The following is a 21,270-nucleotide window of genomic DNA, read 5'->3' on the forward strand; positions in this document are numbered from 1 at the left end:
CCTTTGGGGTTTGGCTTATCAGCTGGTATAGTGTCTTTAATTAGGGTCTACATCCAGCTTCTTCTCTTGGGGTACCCTGCTTTTGAACTTTCCATGTAGTTTCATGGACAGTGAGGCCTATGACTGTCTCCCTCTTGGTTGATCTGTTCCTGTGATCAGCAGTCTATGAGATGTAGCAATCTTCCTGTTCACAACCCCTTCCTATGGTAGTGTTCCTTTTTTAAGCTTCCCCGCTCCAGGCAGAGTAAGCCTTACAAGTGTGCCTGGTTGGTGCTGAATGAGCCCAGAATAGCTCATTAGTCTCCTCTCTACAGGAGTGAGGGTGGGCCCCTTCATAGTGCTCCTTGGCAAAGTGGGTATTTTCCCTTTTGCTATCCTCTGGAGTGTACTGTGTGAGCAGCTCCAACAGTCTGTGTGTCCCACTCCTTTCAGAGGGGCCAGGTTATGGAGTGAAATTTAAGGGGGAAAAACAGGCCCAGAGACAGCAGGGCACAGACACTCTTGGGTCTGCCTAACACTGCAACACCATATTTAGATATGAACGTCAAACGAGCAGGAAAAGCTTGTAGCTAATTTCAGACTCCATAGATGAGCAGAAACAAATTTCCAGAAAGTTAATCTGTCCTACACATAACAAATCATTGACACGGCACCCACTCCGATTCAGATTTTAGGGCACATTTAATAAGTAATCTCTAATGAATATTTTAACAGTTTATAAATAGATTTTGCTTGTAACTCAACAGCAATGATGTTCAATTGGTTATATCAATGAAAATTAACAATATATAGTCCTGTGCTGCATGTATACTGTGAGGCTTGCATACTTACATATTCTCAAGCAATTTAAATATTATTTTGCCCTGTCAGTCGTAGACTATAATGACGGTTTTAGGAAAATAATTAAGTAGTTCTAATTATTTATGCCCTGAAGTTGCAAATCATGGACACTTTTTGTTCTAAAATGCTGACAAAATATTTTCTTAATATTTCCCATAGATGCATACACAACTTCAGAAGTGACCTACATTTGGACTTACAATGCATCTGATTCTGTACAGGTTGCACCGGATGGCTCTAGATTGAATCAGTATGATTTGCTAGGCCAAACAGTTGGAAAGGAGACTGTTAAATCGAGTACAGGTTAGTAAAATACATTGGAAGAAAAGGATAGTTGCTTTATAATAATAAGCATAAGATGCTGGTGGTATTATGTCATTCGGCTGCCAAAACCAGTATTGGCAGTAATAAGATTACTCCATTTCAGTAATATTGTATACTATGAGCAGCCTGTAAGAACAATTTGCTAATTCCTTGAAGCTTAATGAAATAGCAAGTGTCAGTGGAGGTAACTGCTCCCTATCGCTGTTTCCACAGGGCTCCCGTGAAACCTAATATCAAGGGTTTTTATGAATCTTTGTAACCCAAACCTTGGTTAAGGTGAAAGATGGGAAGTACCATTTTTAGTCTACTACTTTCATGATGTGATTAGATTTTTTTTTTCTCCTGGACAATGGATTATTAGCATTTCCTATTGGTATGTCCCACAGGCTCATACATATAGTGGACCCTTGCATCTGCATGGAGCCCTATTGACTTAAGTGGGACTTTGTATGTCCACCAGTGTCTGCCCATGCATATGAACATGCAAGATTGAAGCCTAACATCTTTGTCATGGCACACAGTTTTTTCCTTGTAAATATAAAAATTCACTTCTAGAATATATTGTGCAGGACAAATATTGGATCCAAGTTTGCGCTCATTGAAGCCCATGACTACACTTTCCTTGAGTTCAGTGATAGTAGGATACAGCCCACAGAGTCAAAGTCAAAAAGTTCATTTACATTCAGTAGGATTTTTCTGCCTAAATAGTTTTGTAGACTGCATCTACAGACCATTTGTTTCACATATATGTACCATGCTACCTTTAATTGCCAGGAAAGTGAATTGTCTATAGAGGCTAATAGTTCATTTTATAGGGTTTTTTGTTTGTTTCTCTTTCACATACTAGGTGAATATACAGTAATGACAGCTCATTTTCACTTAAAGAGAAAAATTGGTTATTTTGTGATTCAGACTTACCTCCCCTGCATCATGACAGTCATTCTCTCTCAAGTGTCGTTCTGGCTGAACAGAGAATCTGTACCTGCAAGAACAGTCTTTGGTGAGTATTCTGAGGAACACCTGGCATGTGCATTAGGCAACATCTGCAGCGGTCAGTAAGATTTCTGAAACCAGCTGAAGCCCATTTAGTTCTTTTTATAGGGTGGCTTGCCCTGTATGGGCTGGAGGGCCTGGGGATAGCCAACCATGCTTACTGAAAGAGTGGAATCAGATGATTCCCCTATAAAAAGCACTCCGAAGAGGCAAGCATGTGTGCGTGCTTAGGGAGAGCAGAGACTTTCGGGAGTGAGCAGAGTCTTGGGATTTGGGACTAAGACTCTAGCTAGGATGGGCTGGGAGCGGCCTGCTGAGGCAGGGGAGACCCTGAGAAAACTTGTTTGTTGGACTTTGTTTTATTCTGAGTTTACTTTCTGTGCATAAACCCAGAGCCCAAGGAAGATTCTTTTGACCACAGAAGAAGTCTGTGCAAGGGGCCTGGAAGAGGAGGGAGCAGAGGTGGGGTTCCACAGATTGACCTCTGGCTGTGAGGGGGGCTCAGGAGGCAGAGAAACTTGTTAGAAAGATCCTTTCTGATTCAAGTTCATTATAGAAAGTGACAAAGTGCTGTTGTTTGTAGTCCATAGAACCTTCAGGTGCAGGCTACAGATCTCCTGACAGTCCTCAGGTTTTTCAGGAGAATTAGCATATGAAAGTGGCATACAGATATTTCCTTGACTTTTTTTTAAAGGGAACAGTTTGCATATAAAGTAATAAGGTTCTAATCTTGAATGTTTTTAAGTTAAATGTTGTATTTATATTGAGGTTTGGCTCTGAAATATTTCATCTATACTATCAATAAGTGTTAGTGTGGTGTAGGTTTATATATACGTCCAGCTCTATTTATAAACTAAGCAGAATGGAAGTCCCACATCATTTCAAAATATTGCAGTGTGCAAACTGCAGTTCTTTTTCTAGTGAACATGTGCTTCTGGGCCAACTCCGTTACAGTAGTATCTAAGTGCCTCACAATTTCGAATGTATTTATCTGCACCCCTGTGAGGTAGAGAAGGACTATTATCTCCATTTTACAGATAGGGAACTGAGGCACAGAGAGACTACATGACTTAGAGTCATAGAAATGTGGGGCTGGAAGGGATCTTGAGATCATCTAGTCCAGCCCCCTGTGCTGAGACAAGACCGAGCATACCTAGACCATCCCAGAATGGTGTTTGTCTAACCTGTTCTTAAAAAACTTCCAGTGATGAGTATTCCATTATTTCCCTGGGAAGCCTATTCCAGTACTTATCTATTCTTATAGTTAGGGTATGTCTACACTACGAAATTAGGTCGAATTTATAGAAGTCGGTTGTTTAGAAATAGTTTTTATAAGGTCGATTGTGTGTGTCCCCACACAAAATGCTCTAAGTGCATTAAGTCGGCGACTGCGTCCACAGTACCAAGGCTAGCGTCGACTTCCGGAGCGTTGCACTGTGGTAGCTATCCCACAGTTCCCGCAGTCTCTGCCGCCCATTGGAATTCTGGGTTGAGATCCCAATGCCTGATGGGGCAAAAACAATGTCACGGGTGATTCTGGGTACATGTCGTCAGGCCCCACCCTCCCTCCCTCCCTGCAACGGCAGACAATCGTTTCGTGCCTTTTTTCAGCCCAGACGCCATAGCACTGGGATCATGGAGCCCGCTCAGATCACCGCGGCAATTATGAGCACTTTAAACACCACGCGCATTATCCTGGAGTACATGCAGGACCAGAACCTGCCAAGGCAAAACCAGGCGAGGAGGTGAAGGCAGCGTGGCGACGAGAGTGATGAGGAAATAGACATGGACATAGACTTCTCACAAAGAACAGGCCCCAGCAATGTGCAAATCATGGTGTTAATGATGCAGGTTCATGCCGTGGAATGCCGATTCTGGGCCAGGGAAACAAGCACAGACTGGTGGAACCGCATAGTGTTTCAGGTGTGGGACGATTCCCAGTGGCTGCGAAACTTTCGCATGCATAAGGGCACTTTCATGGAACTTTGTGAGTTGCTTTCCCCTGCGCTGAAGCACCAGAATACCAAGATGAGAGCAGCCCTCACAGTTGAGAAGCGAGTGGCAATAGCCCTGTGGAAGCTTTCAATGCCAGACAGCTACCGGCCAGTCGGGAATCAATTTGGAGTGGGTAAATCTACTGTGGGGGCTGCTGTGATCCAAGTAGTCAACGCAATCAAAGAGCTGCTGGTATCAAGGGTAGTGACTCTGGGAAACGTGCAGGTCATAGTGGATGGCTTTGCTATCCCTAACTGTGGGATTCCCTAACTGTGGTGGGGCGATAGACGGAACCCATATCCCTAGCTTGTCACTGGAGCACCAAGCCAGTGAGTACATAAACCGCAAGGGGTACTTTTCAATGCTGCTGCAAGCACTGTTGGATCACAAGGGACGTTTCACTAACATCAATGTGAGATGGCCGGGAAAGACATGATGCTCGTGTCTTCAGGAACTCTGGTCTGTTTTAAAAGCTGCAAGAAGGGACTTTCTTCCCAGACCAGAAAATAACCATTGGGGATGTTGAAATGCCTATAGTTATCCTTGGGGACCCAGCCTACCCCTTAATGCCATGGCTCATGAAGCCATACACAGGCAGCCTGGACAGTAATCAGGACCTGTTCAACTGTAGGCTGAGCAAGTGCAGAATGGTGGTAGAATGTGCATTTCGACGTTTAAAAGCGTGCTGGCGCAGTTTACTGACTCGGATAGACCTCAGCGAAACCAATATTCCCATTGTTATTACTGCTTGCTGTGCGCTCCACAATATCTGTGAGAGTAAGGGGGAGACATTTATGGCAGGGTGGGAGGTGGAGGCAAATCACCTGGCCGCTGATTACGCGCAGCCAGACACCAGGGCAGTTAGAAGAACACAGCAGGGCGCGGTGCGCATCAGAGAAGCTTTGAAAACCAGTTTCATGACTGGCCAGGCTACGGTGTGAAAGTTGTTTGTTTCTCCTTGATGAAACCCCCTCCCCCCAGTTCACTCTACTTCCCTGTAAGCTAACCACCCTCCCTTCCCCTTTCGATCACCGCTTGCAGAGGCAATAAAGTCATTGTTACTTCACATTCATGCATTCTTTATTAATTCATCACACAAATAGGGGGATAACTGCCAAGGTAGCCCGGGAGGGGTGGAGGAGGAGGGAAGCGCCGGGTGGGGTGGGGGAGGAGATAAGGACAAGGACACACTGCACTTTAAAACTTATTGAAGGCCAGCCTTCTGTTGCTTGGGCAATCCTCTGGGGTGGAGTGGCCGGAGGCCCCCCCACCGCATTCTTGGGCGTCTGGGTGAGGAGGCAATGGAACTTGGAGAGGAGGGCTGTTGGTTACACAGGGGCTGTAGCGGCGGTCTGTGCTCCTGCTGTCTTTCCTGCAGCTCAACCATATGCTGGAGCATATCAGTTTGATGCTCCAGCAGCCAGAGCATCGACTTTTGTCTTCTTTCAGCAAGCTGACGCCACCTATCCTCTTCAGCCCGCCACTTGCTCTCTTCAGCCCGCGATTCAGTCCTCCACCTCTCCTTGCGTTCATATTGTGCTTTTCTGCACTCTGACATTATCTGCCTCCACGCATTCTGCTGTGCTCTGTCAGCGTGGGAGGACATCTGGAGCTCTGAGAACATGTCATCCCGAGTGCGCCTTTTTTGCCTTCTAATCTTCACTAGCCTCTGCGAAGGAGAAACATTTGCAGCTGGTGGAGGAGAAGGGAGAGGTGGTAGTTAAAAAGACACATTTTAGAGAACAATGGGTACATTCTTTCACGTTAAAACTTGCTGTTCACATTACACAGCACATGTGCTTTCGTTACAAGGTCTCATTTTTCCTCTTATATTGAGGGCCTGCCAGTTTGGTGTGAGAGATCACTCACGCAGTGCCAGGCAACAGAATTCGGCTTGCAGGCAGCCATGGTAAGCCACAGTCTTTTGGCTTTTTTAACCTTCATAACATGTGGGAATGGTTTCAAACAGCAGCGCCCTCATTTCTCATACCAAGCGGCCGTTGGGTTGGCCATTTAAAATGGGTTTGCAATTTAAAAGGAGGGGCTGCGGTTTCCGGGTTAACGTGCAGCACAAACCCAACTAACCCCTCTCCCCTCCCCTCCCCCCACACCCAATTCTCTGGGATGATCACTAATAGCGGGGAACATTTCTGTTCAGCAGAGCAGGAACGGGCACCTCTGAATGTCCCCTTAATAAAATCACCCTATTTCAACCAGGTGACCGTGAATGATATCACTCTCCTGAGGATAACTAAGAGAGAGAAGGAATGGATGTTGTCTGCATGCCAGCAAACGCCGGGACCATACGCTGCCATGCTTTGTTATGCAATGATTACAGACTACGTGCTACTGGCCTGGCATGGTAAAGTGTCCTACCATGGAGGACGGAATAAGGCAGCCCTCCCCAGAAACCTTTTGCAAAGGCTTTGGGAGTACATCAAGGAGAGCTTTCTGAAGATGTCCCTGGAGGATTTCTGCTCCATCCCCATACACATTAACAGACTTTTCCAGTAGCTGTACTGGCCGCGAATGCCAGAGCAAATTAATCATTAAACACTTTTGCTTTTAAACCATGTGTAATATTTACAAAGGTACACTCACCAGAAGTGCCTTGTGTGCCCTCAGGGTCTGGGAGCACGCCTTGGGTGGGTTCGGGGGTTACTGGTTCCAGGTCCAGGGTGAAAAACGTATCCTGGCTGTTGGGGAAACCAGTTTCTCCGCTTCCTTGCTGTGAGCTATCTTCAATGTCTTCATCATCATCTCCCTTGTCCCCAAAACCCGCTTCTGTGTTTCGTGATTCTCCATTGACAGAGTCAAAGCACAGGGTTGGGGTAGTGGTGGCTGCACCCTCTAGCATGGCATGCAGCTCAGTGTAGAAGCGGCATGTCTGTGGCTCTGCCCAGACCTTCCATTTGCCTCTCTGGTTTTGTGGTAGGCTTGCCTTAGCTCCTTAATTTTCACGCGGCACTGCTGTGCGTCCCTGTTATGGCCTCTGTCCTTCATGTCCTTTGAGACTTTTTCTAATGTTTTGGCATTTCGTTTACTGCAACGGAGTTCATCTAGCACTGATTCGTCTCCCCATATGGCGAGCAGATCCCGTACCTCCCGTTCGGTCCATGCTGGAGCTCTTTTGCGATCCTGGGACTCCATCATGGTTACCTGTACTGATGAACTCTGTGTGTTCACCTGGGCTCTCCACCACGCTGGGCAAACAGGAAATTCAAAATTTCGCGGGCCTTTTCCTGTCTACCTGGCCAGTGCATCTGAGTTGAGAGTGCTCTCCAGAGCGGTCACAATGGAGCACTCTGGGATAGCTCCCGGAGGCCAATACCGTCGAATTGCGTCCCCACTACCCCAAATCCGACCCGGAAAGGCCGGTTTCAGTGCTAATCCTCTCGTCAGAGGTGGATTAAAGAAATTGATTTAAAGAGCCCTTTAAGTCGAAAAAAAGGGCTTCGTCATGTGGACGGGTCCAGGCTTAAATCGAGGTAACACTGCTAAATTTGACCTAAAATCGTAGTGTAGACCAGGCCTTAGAAAGGTTTTCCTAACATCTAACTTAAATCTTCCTTACTACAGATTAAGCCCATTACTACTTGTCCTACCTTCAGTGGACGTGGAGAACAATTGATTACTATCCTCTTTATAACAGCCTTTAGCAGATTTGAAGACTGTTGTTAGGTCCCCCCTCAGTCTTTTTCCCCCTCAAAACTAAACATACCCAGTTTTTTTAACCTTTCCTCATAGGTCAGGTTTTCCAACGCTTTTATCATTTTTGTTGCTCTTCTCTGGACTTTCTCCATATTGTTCCTTAAGTGTGGCACCCAGAATTGGTCACTGAACTCCAGCTGAGGCTTCACCAGTGCCAAGTAGAGACAATTAATTCCTGTGTATTACATATGACGCTCCAGTTAATACACCTCAGAATATTAGCCATTTTTGCAACTGCATTCCATTGTTGATTAATATTCAGTTTGTGATCCATTATAACTCCCAGATCTTTTTCAGCAGTACTATTGCCTAGCCAGTTATTCCCCATTTTGTAGTTCCTTCCTAAGTGAAGTACTTTCCATCTTTGTTGAATGTTATCTTGCTGATTTCACTCCAATTCTCCAATTTGTCAACATCATTTTCAATTCTAATCCTGTCCTCCAAAGTGCTAGCTTGGTTCCATACACAAATGTTATAAGCATACTCTCCACTCCATTATCCAAGTTATTAATGAAAATATTAAATAGCACCAGACCAAGGACAGACCGTGCGAGACCTTGTTAGATGTGTCCTACGAGTTTGATAGCGAACCATTGAAGAATTGTACTAAAAGAGTAGTTATCAACCAGTTGTGCACCCACCTTATAGTAATTTTATATAAACCACATTTCTCTAGTTTGCTTATGCAAATATCACATGGGGCTGTGTCAAAAGCCTTACTAAAATCAAGATATATGACACCTACAGTTCCCCCCTCCCTCCCATCCACTAGGTCATTAACCTGGTCAAAGAAAGGAATTAGGCTGGTTTGGTATGATTTGTTTTTGACAACTTCATGTTGGCTATTCCTTATTACCCTGTTATTCTCAAGGTGCTTACAAATTGATTTTTTTAAATATTTGTTTCATTGTCTTTCCAGGTATCAAAGTTAAACTGACTAATCTATAATTCCTTGAGTTCTCTTTGTTCCCCATTTTAAAGACAGGCACTATGTTTGCCATTTTTCAGTCCTCTGGGACCTCACCCATCCTCCATGAGTTCTCTAAATTGATCAATCACTAATGTTTTTGAGATTGCTTCAGATAGTTTCTTAAGTACCCTAGAATGAAAAATATTCAGAGTTCCATTTATGTCCTGCTAATGTGATTTATTGATTTAGAAGTAAAGTGTGTTTATGAATAAAAGGGAGAATATTATTACCCTTTGAAAATAAGATCACTCATTTAGGTGTCTAATATGGAGTTAGATGCCTACATTTGAAAATGTTTGCCAAGGTATTTTATGTTTATGTAAGACTATTTCTTCTTTGTTATTCCATAGATATAATCTACTATCTTTATATTAATATTTTTTACTAATCTAGCTAATCACTTAATGTCAAGAACAAATCTCAAAAGCAGCAAATAATGTTAATAAACTTGAAAAGATTTGGAAAAGTAGTACAATTGGCATTGATAACACAAATATCAATTTTTAACACTGATATCATGTCTGGCCTCATATATGGAGCAGAGTCATGGAAATTGATAAGATCAACTTATTCCAAAATAAATGCCCGTGGAAGATTTTCAGAGTCCATTGGAAAGTGTTTCTTGCAACAACAGAAATTTTAGATAGAACAAACCAGCCTAAAGCATAAAACATGGTAAGATGATGATGATGGACATATTTAGGACCTGATTTAAGGATGCCACCAACAGGGTTTTCACGTCATGTGATAATATGGACACCAACTGGGAAGAAAAAAAGAGGGCAACCTAGAGAAATATTATGTAGAACAGTAGAGAAAAAAGCCAAATCCATCATGATGCTCAGAAGCCTGAATAGACAAGCATATGACCAAAATAAATGGCAGAAACAGGGGAATGCCCTTTGCACTGGGGGTTTAGAAAGATAAAGGAAAGACAAAAGCATCAGTAGATTTACCTCTATTTACCAGCTAACATTTCCACTGCCTTTTAAGGAAAAAAATAATAGTGTAATATGTTAGAATTATAGCACATTGGAAATAGGCCTCTTAATAAGGAAATGGAATTTAACAATCTCCTAATATGTTCAGTGTGGCTTTAGATGTGGTCGTTCCACTGTTGACCAGATCTTTACATTGAGATGGCTTTTTGAGACGGTGGTTGAATTTAATAAGTCATGCTCTGCACTTTTTATACACTTCCATCAAGCCGTTGATTCAGTGCATCAAGGAAGTTTGTAGAATCTGGTGAGGTGACCTGTCCCTGGGAAAGAAAACGTCATTAGTATAAGAGCTCTATAATGGAACTGAAAGCTGTGTTAGAGTCAATGACAGATACATAGCATGGTTTCCTATGTCCATAGGAGTTTGGCAAGGCTGCATTCTGCCATCATTGTTGTTCCATATCAGTATTGATTGGTTGATGGCAGTTTTGGATGGTGTTGAGCTGAGCACCATTCTGCTTTGAGGTCATGAATACACCAATGATGTTGTCTTGTTGGCTCAGTTCGGGGAATCACTGCAGTTGATGGCTGATCTGGTCAGTCAAGAAGTAGCCCCCATTGGTCTGGTTATTAATCAGAATAAAACGAAGTCCCTGGCCATTACCATCAAGCAGCCTCCAGCTTTAGATTATAACCAGCTCAATATTAACCTGTCAGGACTGGAAATCAAGCAGATGGTGGTATCATATATTATATGTATCTGGGCAGCATCATCAACAATGCTCAAGGAGGCTCGGACACCCATATAGCAGCAGCTTCTGTCATGTTTCAGGCCCTTCATCAGCCTTTATGGCTGCCAATCATGTGGGTGTCAAAACGTTGGTAGTGCAATAAAATAAACTGAACATAGAGCAGGGCCACCTTAAAGATCTAGCCAGAGATTGATCTCCAAGGAGACCCATGTCCCTTTGGGATTTGTCATGATGATGATACTAAGATGTTCTTACATGGAAATTATAGGAAAGCAAAGTTAAAGTTGAGGGAGCTCGCATAAGGCAATAGTCAGAAGGACACCTTTTTGTAAAGAAGCAAGGATCTTGTGAAAATTATTTGCAAAGCCTTTTGCAGGATGAAAGGGAAAATAAAATGATTCTTTACAAGAACTTCCTCAGGTGGTTGTTTACTAAGTGGAGGTTTATTAATGTTATTTTCAGAGTAGCTGCTGCTGCCAAATGTAATAGTGTTAGAATGGGACTCTGAATTAAAAACAATTCAAGTTTGAGAACAGAACTTTCATATGAGATGTAAAATCAAAAGACTTGTTGGTAGGCTCTTTTCACAAAAACAGGAGCACAAACCCATATGATGTGGTCATATTCCAACTTTTTTATTTACATTCTAGCTACCCAAATTCCCACTACATTTTTAGATGGATACTCTATTTTTTATTTCTTATACTGAAATGTAGTGTTGCTGTGTGCTATTAAGTAGTTGATGTAATTTGCCCCAAAGATGGTTGTCAATTTTGGGCACATCCTGAATGCTATCCCTCTATCCTGGAAACCAAAATATGACAGATTTGATTTTTAAGATTAAAAGCCATGGAGACCAATGTGTCCTGTGCACAGAACAAGCCTCAGTGGCAGTACAAATATCTATTGCTGTCAAATGGACCCAACCCTGACCTTGAATGGATAAATCTATAGTGTGACAGGTTGGTAACATTTCTGTGTTCATTCACTGCTGACACATAATGGTGATTTTTTTGAGAATACCAGTTGTGACGGTGTTTTTGGTGATATGGGCAGTTGTCTACTGGCAACGAGGAAATGGTTGATCCCTTTCAGGGCAGTGCCAGCCTCCTCCCAGTGCGGGGGGTGGGGGACTGAGGTGGTCTAGGCAGAAAATTGGGGGGACTGCATTAAACATATAACCTCCCCACACCCACACAACCAGCCCAAGGCCCCTTAATCCCAGAGCTCTGGGCCTGGAGCTGGGGAGGGGCAGGGCTAGGGGTGCCCCTGCCAGGGGATCCTACCATGCACTGTGCTCCAGCTGCTAGTTCTGGCCAGGCTGGAGAGGCACAGACCCACTTCCGGGAACCTCCCCTGACTGCAGGATGCTCCACATCTCCCCTCACTTCCTGCTTCCATCGCTCTCAGCCATGGGGGGAGGAGTCACTGTACAGGGAGCTGCCCCCCTCCATTCGCCCAGGGCACCATTTTTCCTAAGGCCGGCCCTGGACATCAACACTCAGAGCTGGGCAGCTGGAGAGTGGTGGCTGCTAGCCAGGCACGCAGCTCTAAAGGCAGCACTGCCACAATATGGCATTGCCACCCTTACTTCTGTGATGTTGATAGCAGCAGCGCTGCCTTCAGAGCTGGGTGCCCAGCCAGCAGCCACCACTCTCCAGCCACTGAGCTTTGAAGGCAGCAGCTGCCATTCTATTCACAGCCTTCACAGCTGAGTGACAGAAGAGCAGAGGCTGCTAGCCGGGCGCCCAGCTCTGAAGGCAGTGCCGGCATCAGCAACAGCGCAGAAATAAGGGTGGCATGGTTCAGAGGCGAATTAAGGTTTCCTGTGGCCCTGGGCCAGAGCAAGTGGGGGGGCCCCCTCCCCACCCCTTCTGCCTGAGGGCCCGCCCATGTTCTGTCCCTTCCGCCTGTGGCCCTGCCCACAGCCCCACCCCTTCCTTCCCCTTCCCCAGGACTTTGCCCCTGTTCCACCCAGCCTCCCCTCCAATTCTGCCCAACATACAACCCATTTGCTCCTTTCTGCCCCCCCCCCCATCCACTGAGGCCCCAAGACCGGAGAAGCTCTGTCCCCACACCATGGCCCTTGGGCCATAGCGGGGAGTGAGAGCTCCTCTAGTCCCAGGGCTGCAGCAAGGGTCCGGGTGCTGGGGCTTCCCCTGACACCCCCTGCAGTTCTGCAGGGGACCAGGGTCAGGGCGCTGGGGCTTCTCCCGCCCCCGCTTGCCTGGCACTTCTGCCAGAGAGCTGGGTCAGGCACAGGGCATTCCCCTGCCATGCCGCAGCTTCTGCCGGGAACAGGGTCGGAGTACTGGGGGCTTCCTCTGCCAGAGACTGTGTTGGGGGCTGCTGGGGGACTTCCCTCATCCCGTGGCTTCTGCTGGGGATGGATGGGGTTGGGTGCTGCAGGGGGCTTCCCCCATCCCGGGGCTTCTGCTGGCTATGGGATTGGGAGGCACGGGGGCTTCTCCTGCCCGGTAGGCGGTGGAAGCCAGTGGCCTCCCAATTGGCCTGGGCCCAGCCCAGTGGCTAATCCACCACTGTACCCATTGCTCTGGGAGGGGTGGCTACAGGGAGGCTAAGGCAAATTTTGGGGTGGTACAGCCCCTGCGAACTCCTCTAGCACCACTCCAATCACCTTCAGAATAAGCAAAGTGAGGAGCATCAACAGGAAGTTGCATATAATGTTTTTCCACTGTTGTTTACTGTAGCAGTTACACACATGTCCAGTGTATTGAGCGCACTCTCGAGTATTCACATTTGTACTAGAAATTAAACCGTAATGAGTTGATATTGAATTCTAGGACATTGTGAGTCCCTCTTCTGTACACTGAATAGGAGAGGGAAGATAGGCCATCCGGACTGTCTTTTTGGGACTATACAGATGGCCTGGGACTATTTGATGCTCATTTCTATGCATCACTAGTAATTTTTTTTTATTATTATTTCTGATTTGGAGCTACATCTGTTAGTTCATTCATGTAATGCTAAAATATAGAGAGGTTTCAGACTAATACAGGGCTTCTCAAAATGTTTTCAAAGTGGAATACTTTTTAATAGCAAGATTTTCTCCTAAACCATTTCCCGTCCTATATGCAATAGTGCAAACCACATTCCACTCCCATTGCAATCATATAATATCCCTATTGCAGCTACACTTCTTTAAAAGAATGCCCAAATGCAGGAATGGACAGGAGATGAGGCTGCTGCACAAGTATAAATAAGGGAAGTATTTGGCCTGGAGAATCTTTATTACTGGCTGTGAGGCACAAGAAAGAAAGAAAAATAGCTTGATTTTCAGATCACAGATTGGGTTTGCATGGCTGACAGTTAAAAAAGACAACTTCATAAACCTCTACCCCAATATAACATGACCCGATATAAGACGAATTCGGATATAACGCAGCGGTAAAGCAGCGCTCCGGAGGGGCGGGGCTGCGCACTCCAGTGGATCAAAGCAAGTTCGATATAACACGGTTTCACCTATAACGCGGTAAGATTTTTTGGCTCCCGAGGACAGCGTTATATCGGGGTAGAGGAGACATACATGGTGGAGCCCCATTCTGCAGAGCCTGGTTGACTGATTTCCAGTGATGGAGGATCTTGCCGAGTTTTCCCTCCCTGAATTCTCCAGTCTTTGTTTGATGCTGGTATTCCTTCCTGTACTCCTGTGGAGTTAATATTTATTCCTGCTCTTTTAGGGATCTGGTTTTATTTCCTCTTAGTAACTGTAACCAGTTATAACAAATATTTTCTGTTTGCAATATTTGAATTGTGAGCTATGAGATGCTATTAGTAATTCTTTTTTGTCACTGAGGCTCTTTTGACGATATGTCCATATTAGTGTGGATATATTTATCTCTGGTATGTGTACAACTTTGTATTTTTTCTTATCCAGGAGAGAGAGAGACATTTTTAATGGCATTCCAGAGATGGAAGAGTTAAGGGTGTCTTTGTGTAATTTTGGTGACTCTGGTTGGGTAGGGTTGATTTACTAGGGGAATTGTTGGTGTATTTGTGTCAGTGGGTGGACTAAAAGATGATTTATATTGGTATATGGCTTTTTTTCTGTATATCCTGTTTTTTGTATTGTTTTGGGTATGGCTTTATCATCCACTATTGGGGTTTCATGAAGCACAAAGTATTTTTGTTTGTTTTCCCTGTTTTTTTTCAATGTTTAAATACAAATAGTAGATCTGAAAGTTTCAATTAATTTGTTGTACTATAACATTATCCGTTTTACTTCAATGAGAAATTGACCAGTTTACCTCACTTATTGTATGTGGCAGTGAGACAGCCACTAGCAAAGATACCTGCAATCTCCTATTGTTCCCCATGGGGGTGAAACCACAGGCTGTCCTTAGTCAGAATGGCTGCCATACATGTATAGTCTTTGAAAGTGGACACAAATGACTGCTCCTTGGAAAGATAGCCATTAATTCTTTTCCATTGTTTGCAATGCAGTTGAAGCCAGGCTGACCTCAGAAAAGTTGACCATCTCTTGGGTTCTATGGTTAGGAAATGGCAGGAAACTGGGAGGAGGCAGGGATTATTGGCATTGCAAGTGCTCATCAACATGTCCTTTTTGCTATACTGCTGCAAAGTGATTTGACACACTCCATTAAGCAAACTAGTTAATTTAGTTGCCTTGGTGTGGGGTTTTCCCCAAAAAGTCTGATTAATCAAAAAATGGGAAAAACCAATCTGTATGTATTTTCAAGACTGTATCTTCAGCCATTTTTCACCAAAATTTTATTTGAAAAAAAAAAAAGTGAATCAAAACTAGAAGGTTACAAAGGAAAAGTCTGCTGCCACCTTCAATATGGTGCATCTAGTATGCCACCATACTGTATGAACATTATGTAAGCATTTTTATAATTCTTAGAAATGTACTGTAAGATGTTCCTGTTCTGAATCTTATTCAATTTCAAAATTCAATTAAAATTGCTGACATTTTCTTTTTTTCCACCCTCTACAGGAGTAACAACTGTGTTGACAATGACAACGTTGAGCATCAGTGCACGAAATTCCCTCCCCAAAGTAGCTTATGCAACAGCCATGGATTGGTTTATTGCTGTTTGTTATGCATTTGTATTCTCTGCATTGATAGAATTTGCCACTGTAAATTACTTCACAAAACGAGGATGGGCATGGGATGGAAAAAGCGTAGTCAATGATAAGGTAACCGATAATGAAACACATTTATATTTCCAGTCAATTCTAAGAAAATAGTTTAACAGATATTTTGATAGTTGGTTATTACTGAAAAAATACTTGAATTTTCAAACCAATAGAAAGATTATGACTTGTGAGATGAAAGTAGGTGTGGATAGAAAGATATTGTAAAGTGTGTGCTCAAATTACCAAACTCTAGCAGAAATTAAACTGCATACAGGAACTTTCTCTAGCAGGCTGTCCTTGGAGAAATGATTATTGTGTCAAGGCTCTCTCCACATTGATCAACAGCCTATTTGAATCTCGTTAAATGTCAAAAAATATAAAATCTGAGGTTACACCACATTATGTTCCTGAGTCCTTCATGTAGAAATGAATAAAATCAGAGTAATATTTCTGTAAAAAATCTTTATTCAGACTTAATGAAAATAAGCTTCCTACACTTGCATCCATTACATTTCAAAACATTGGAGATACTGTCACATTCACCCAACTTCTTTATTTCCTTATTTGTTTTATAGTTATCCATTTCCCTCTTGTTCTTTATCAGCATTACTGTGAAGAATGAGGGAGTTATATGTAGGGTTTTATTTATAAATATAATTTGCTCCTCAGGTTATGTCTGATATTAAACTGCCCAAATGCCAGGAGTTAAATCAAAGAGGGTGTTAAGGGGGAAGCAAACAGGAACCAAAATAGTGTCTCCTTAAGGGATTAAGGGGGGTAAACTATTAATTAGGGAATGGCCCTGCTTAGCTCCCACCAGGCTGCTCCCACCATAGTTTACTCATCCTGAGGCTGAAGGCCTAGGATCAAAGGGGGTCCCAAAATCTTAAAGCTGCTGCCCATGGGAATGAGAGGGGGCTGCCGAGGGAGTGACAGGGAGAGTTAACAGTCAGACAAGGAGACACCGAGGCAAAGTGCGCATGCTGCAGGCAGGAGAGTCTGTTCCTCCCAGCTAGAGATGGGAGTTAGCTGGGTTAAGGGCAACTTACAAAAGTGTTCAAGGAAAGATTAAAATGTAGGTAAGGGACAATATACGTGTAGGACTCTTCGTTGTTTAACCCTTTGCTCTGTGTGCTTTCTACCTTTGGGTTAATGAATAATGCTTTGTTTTGAAGACGCTGTTTCTGGGTCACTTCAAACTTATATTGTCGCGGACACCTGAAGGGAAAAGGTTTATAGGTGCCAATCTCAACTGGGGCTGTTTAGCTAACAGGTTGAGAAATGGGGGGGGGAGGGCCTGCAGCCTAGAGAGCCAGTCTCAGCGTGGCTGGACAGTGTGATTCCACTCAGAACAAGGTGCAGGAGGCCAGCTCTGTCACTTGAGGCGTGCACTCAAGAGAGACTGTCCCTAACCATGGCACGTGCAAAATCAGCAAATTCTAGATGGACCAGAGTGTTGTGAGCAGCAGTGCAAGTAGGGTAGTATGGTCCGATATGCCGTACCAGCAAGATATTTATAACTGGTACGGCATACCGGAAAGAGGAGGAGCAGAATGTGGGGCTGCTGGGCGGCCCCACGCCGGCAGCTCCTCCGGTGCAGCTGTACTGCCCCAGCCCTTCCATGCCGGGTCTCCTCCCTCTGTCCAGCAGCCAGCCCCGCTGGAGGACAGGGCTGGGGGAGTTACAGCCGCTGGAGATGCTGCCGGCGTTCTGCTCCTTTCCCCGCTGCGGTTCCCGGGAGAGCCCTGAACTGATGCTACCGGGCAGCCCCATGCCAGCAGCTCCTCTGATGTGGCTGCCATACCGCCTCCAGCCCTGCCCCCCCACCCAGCCCTGTCCTCTGGCGGGGCTGGCTGCTGTACAGAGGGAAGTCTCCTGCCCAGTGAGAGGAGGACAGAGACCCTCCACTCCCCAGGTAAAGGGGGGTGGATCATGGGAGGGGATGGGGAGGCGCGGGCTGGGGACAGGGCAGGGAGGAGTCACGTGGAGGGTCACATGAGGATGTCCTGTGTCCCCCATGGAGGGGGGAGTGTACCAGTAAGAAATGGATTCCACTTGTATCACTGGTTGTGAGGAACATTGCAAAAAATAACAGAACTTGAATATGGGCCTGTTATCTAGATCCCAGAAAGCATGGAAAAATGCAAGCACATAATGGTCCTCTGACCAATTTAATTTCAGAAGATGAGGCCTGTTTAGTTTTTATGAATCTCTTACGCTACCTGAAATTTCTTCTTGTCCATCTTATCATCACCCGAATCAGTAGCTTGGTCTGTCAAGGGTGCAAGTAAGTGCTGATCATTAGTAAGACTTCTAAGCATAATGGAGGAAGCTGAGAGTAGGAGGAAAGATAGCCTGGTAGGCTGGCAAGAATAGCCTGTCCGGACTAGGTCACAAGGTATTATGCAGCTAGGATTGAGAGAAATTGTTTCCTTAGAACTCAGGACACATTTCTGAGTGACTGGCCCGTGTGGCTGCTCTGCCTCTGAGTTTCTTTCAAGCGCAGCTCGTAAACACACTCCAGACAAGCAGTACGAGTAATGGAAAATCATTAAAATGCCAGCACCATACTCATGGTTTTTACTGATTGGATTGCATCTAAACAGCTGTGCTCTGACCACACTGTGTCTCAGGCACTGTTGCCCCTTGGTCACGGCCACTTACTCCCTAAGCCATCAGTGCTGAGTTTACTGCAGTTCAGGTTTGTTCATGGTGCTGATCCTTGTGCACATTTGTCTGCACTATGTGGAACCCTCTTTGCTCAAGTTCTCAGTAACAGCTCTTTTTGCACTTCTACTGGCAGCTCTCATCAATCTGCAAGAGAGTCAAGAAAATATTATTTGGCTCCTTATGGTCATCCGGAAAGCGATACTTTATCGTTACTTTGACTCTGGTTCAATTTGCTTAATATTCAGTTGAATGTTAGGCTTTCTGAGATATCATAGAGAGTAGGTGTTAATAGTTTGCTGTTCTCTAGCATTCTTCAAATATCACAGAGCACTTTACAAACCTTAATAATGTAATTAAGCCTAGCATGTGGTAGCTCTGAAGTATTCTCATTTTACAGATCAGGAAAAAAGACATTAGTGAAGTAACTTGTTCAAGGTCACACTGTGAGACTGTGGCCAACCAGAAACCAAGACTTGCCATTCCTGACCCCCAGTCCTGTGCTCTAGCCTCTAACATACACTTCATCCATTCGGTTAATTGTAACCTCTTGTTGGTTGGAAAGCTCAATCTCAAATTCCTTTTTTACACTATAGGACAACTTTCAAAAGTAGGAGTCTAAGGAGCACTTGCAAAATAAGAATGCCGTTATTAAACAGTTATCTTCATGCATCAAATAAGTAGTTGCATGCACAGAAACTTGGTTTGCATAAATAACTGCATATTTTGCACATGTAATCACCTTTTTTTGTGCTTACAGGATCTGCATAGTCTATAAGCACAACTTCGGCACTTCTTATTGAAAACGTGGTCCTGAATATTTTACCCTGCAGACTCCTTGCCTATTGATAGCTTTTAGGCCCAAATCCAACACCCATATAAGTCAGTAGAAAGACTAACATTGATTTCTGTGGGCATTAAATTGAATCTTTAGTTTCCACAGCGTGACTTCCTGCCTCCACAAACAAGCTGAAATTAGTGTATGTTCTATTCTTAGTGCCAACAAATGACATCTGAATGAATCAATTCAAGATTGAATCTTCAGTCACACCCTTGGATTTACTGAAAACATATAGTTATAACACATAGTCATATTACATATTGTAATAGCAGTAGCCCAGACACTACGAGACTTACAACAATATCTTGCAATAACTCTCATTATAATATTTCATTTAAGAAGTCTCCACACACCAGAATTTTGTGTGCTCTCAATTTATATATTATCAAATCCTAAACATACTTAGTTTAAGACAAAATTCCTGCTGAAGTCAACAGAAATTTTGCCTGAATTAGAAGTTCAGGATTTAGCTCATTTATTTTAAATTCTGAACAAAAACATACTAATATTGATGACACTTTGGCTTGTTGCACCTGTTTTCAAATCACTTAGACTCCATTATTAAACATCCCTTTAAAGTGAAGTAGGTATTGGTTATTGTCCAGTTGTGTTTCTAGCTCATCAGACATTACTCACTTTAACTTATATTGTTTCTCAGATAAATTATAATTTGATTCTTGTCATTTTTCAAGACCAGTGCCATTTAATATAATCCAATTGGACTGAAGGTAGCAAAGAGATCACAGAATATGAGAAATAATGTATATTAAAATGAGTGATGTCTGAGGATCAGAAACACAATTGGATGATACCAGACACCTACTGCTAATTGTAATGGATTCCAGAGGATTTGAAAACAGCTCAGTTAGCCAAAAGCAATGTAGACATACCCTCAGGGACTCCTTAGACCAACAGAAGTTTGAATCAATTGAAAACATAAAGTACTTCTGATATTGGTATAGAGGGGACAGTGTGTGGGGAAACTTTTAACTTAATGTAATAGTGTTTTAATCACCTGATTACATTGCATTATTGCAAGATTTGGTGTCAAGTCCTGTAAATCGTTATTGTAAATAACACAGAACAAATGCTATTGCTGTCTCTTGACTTAATATATTATGTAATTACTCTCTCTACCGTACCCTCATTCAGTTAATGAGAGAGAATCTCTGCTAAGGAAAATTTCAAGTTGTGGTTGCTCCTGACCCAAACCTGGGTACAATATTATGTATTTCCCTAATAGAAGTGAAGCAAAGATTAACAGTTAATGTTTGCACAGTGCTTTGAATATGTAAAGTGGAGCATATAAGTGCAAAATCTTATATTAATAATAAGGAAGAACTGTAGAAAAAGTGACAGTGCATCCTTTCTTAACACCTGTTGCTCCTAGTGAAGAATGAGGTACCCACAACTTCAGGCATCACTTTCTAGATTATAGAAATAGATCCTGAATCACTTACCAACAGATTATCTGCATGTCAAACAAATGCAGCTTTTCTGACTGGCACATTGACACTCCATTATAAATGATGTAGGAAGACCTTATGAACTCTCCAATCATCCTTCAGCTGTTTCTTTAAATTAGTGTAACAGTGTTCTTGCATGATCTCAGGAGTGGCAGCTGCTTAACAGATAAAGTATGCCTTCCCTGGGCAAAACGAGCAAAATTCAAGTGACCCAGCATCAACAGCGTGTCTTCTCAGGTTGTCATTCTTGATCTTAAATGCCCTTTCCTTGTAAACAGGGTAGTTGACCTGTTCCTTATTTTATTTCTTACAACTCTCAAATGTAATGATGTGGAATCTAGCTCTGTTCCTATGTAAGTGACTACTGTAGGAAGTCATTCCATCCTTTCTTTCAGTATTGCTACCTTAATTCTACTGCTCATGAACTGTCCATTCTGAAATTCATCTAGTTCTTATATGACAAGATTAGTTCTATAAAGGCTACTTACCGATTGTCAATTGAAAATATTCTGTCTTCTAACAACCTATTCAATAATTACAGTCTTCCCATACCCAATTGTCTAAATATTTGAAAATTAGAAATTTCATTCAGAACAAAATCATATTGGGGTTTTCTACAGTACTGAAATATCTATTTCCCTGTAATCAT

General features: G+C 43.5%; 1 protein-coding gene across 1 annotated transcript in view; it reads left to right on the forward strand.

The window, feature by feature from the left end:
* The window catches only part of GABRA2 (gamma-aminobutyric acid type A receptor subunit alpha2), a 79,140-nt gene that overhangs the window by 50,381 nt on the left and 7,489 nt on the right, over window positions 1–21,270 (forward strand). The window contains exons 6-8 of the mRNA XM_065404702.1: window positions 1,000–1,143; window positions 2,012–2,164; window positions 15,505–15,707. Coding sequence (XP_065260774.1) covers window positions 1,000–1,143; window positions 2,012–2,164; window positions 15,505–15,707 — 500 coding nt within the window. The remainder of the gene's footprint in view (window positions 1–999; window positions 1,144–2,011; window positions 2,165–15,504; window positions 15,708–21,270) is intronic.

This window comes from Emys orbicularis, chromosome 5, assembly GCF_028017835.1.
Source record: "Emys orbicularis isolate rEmyOrb1 chromosome 5, rEmyOrb1.hap1, whole genome shotgun sequence".
NCBI lineage: Eukaryota > Metazoa > Chordata > Testudines > Emydidae > Emys > Emys orbicularis.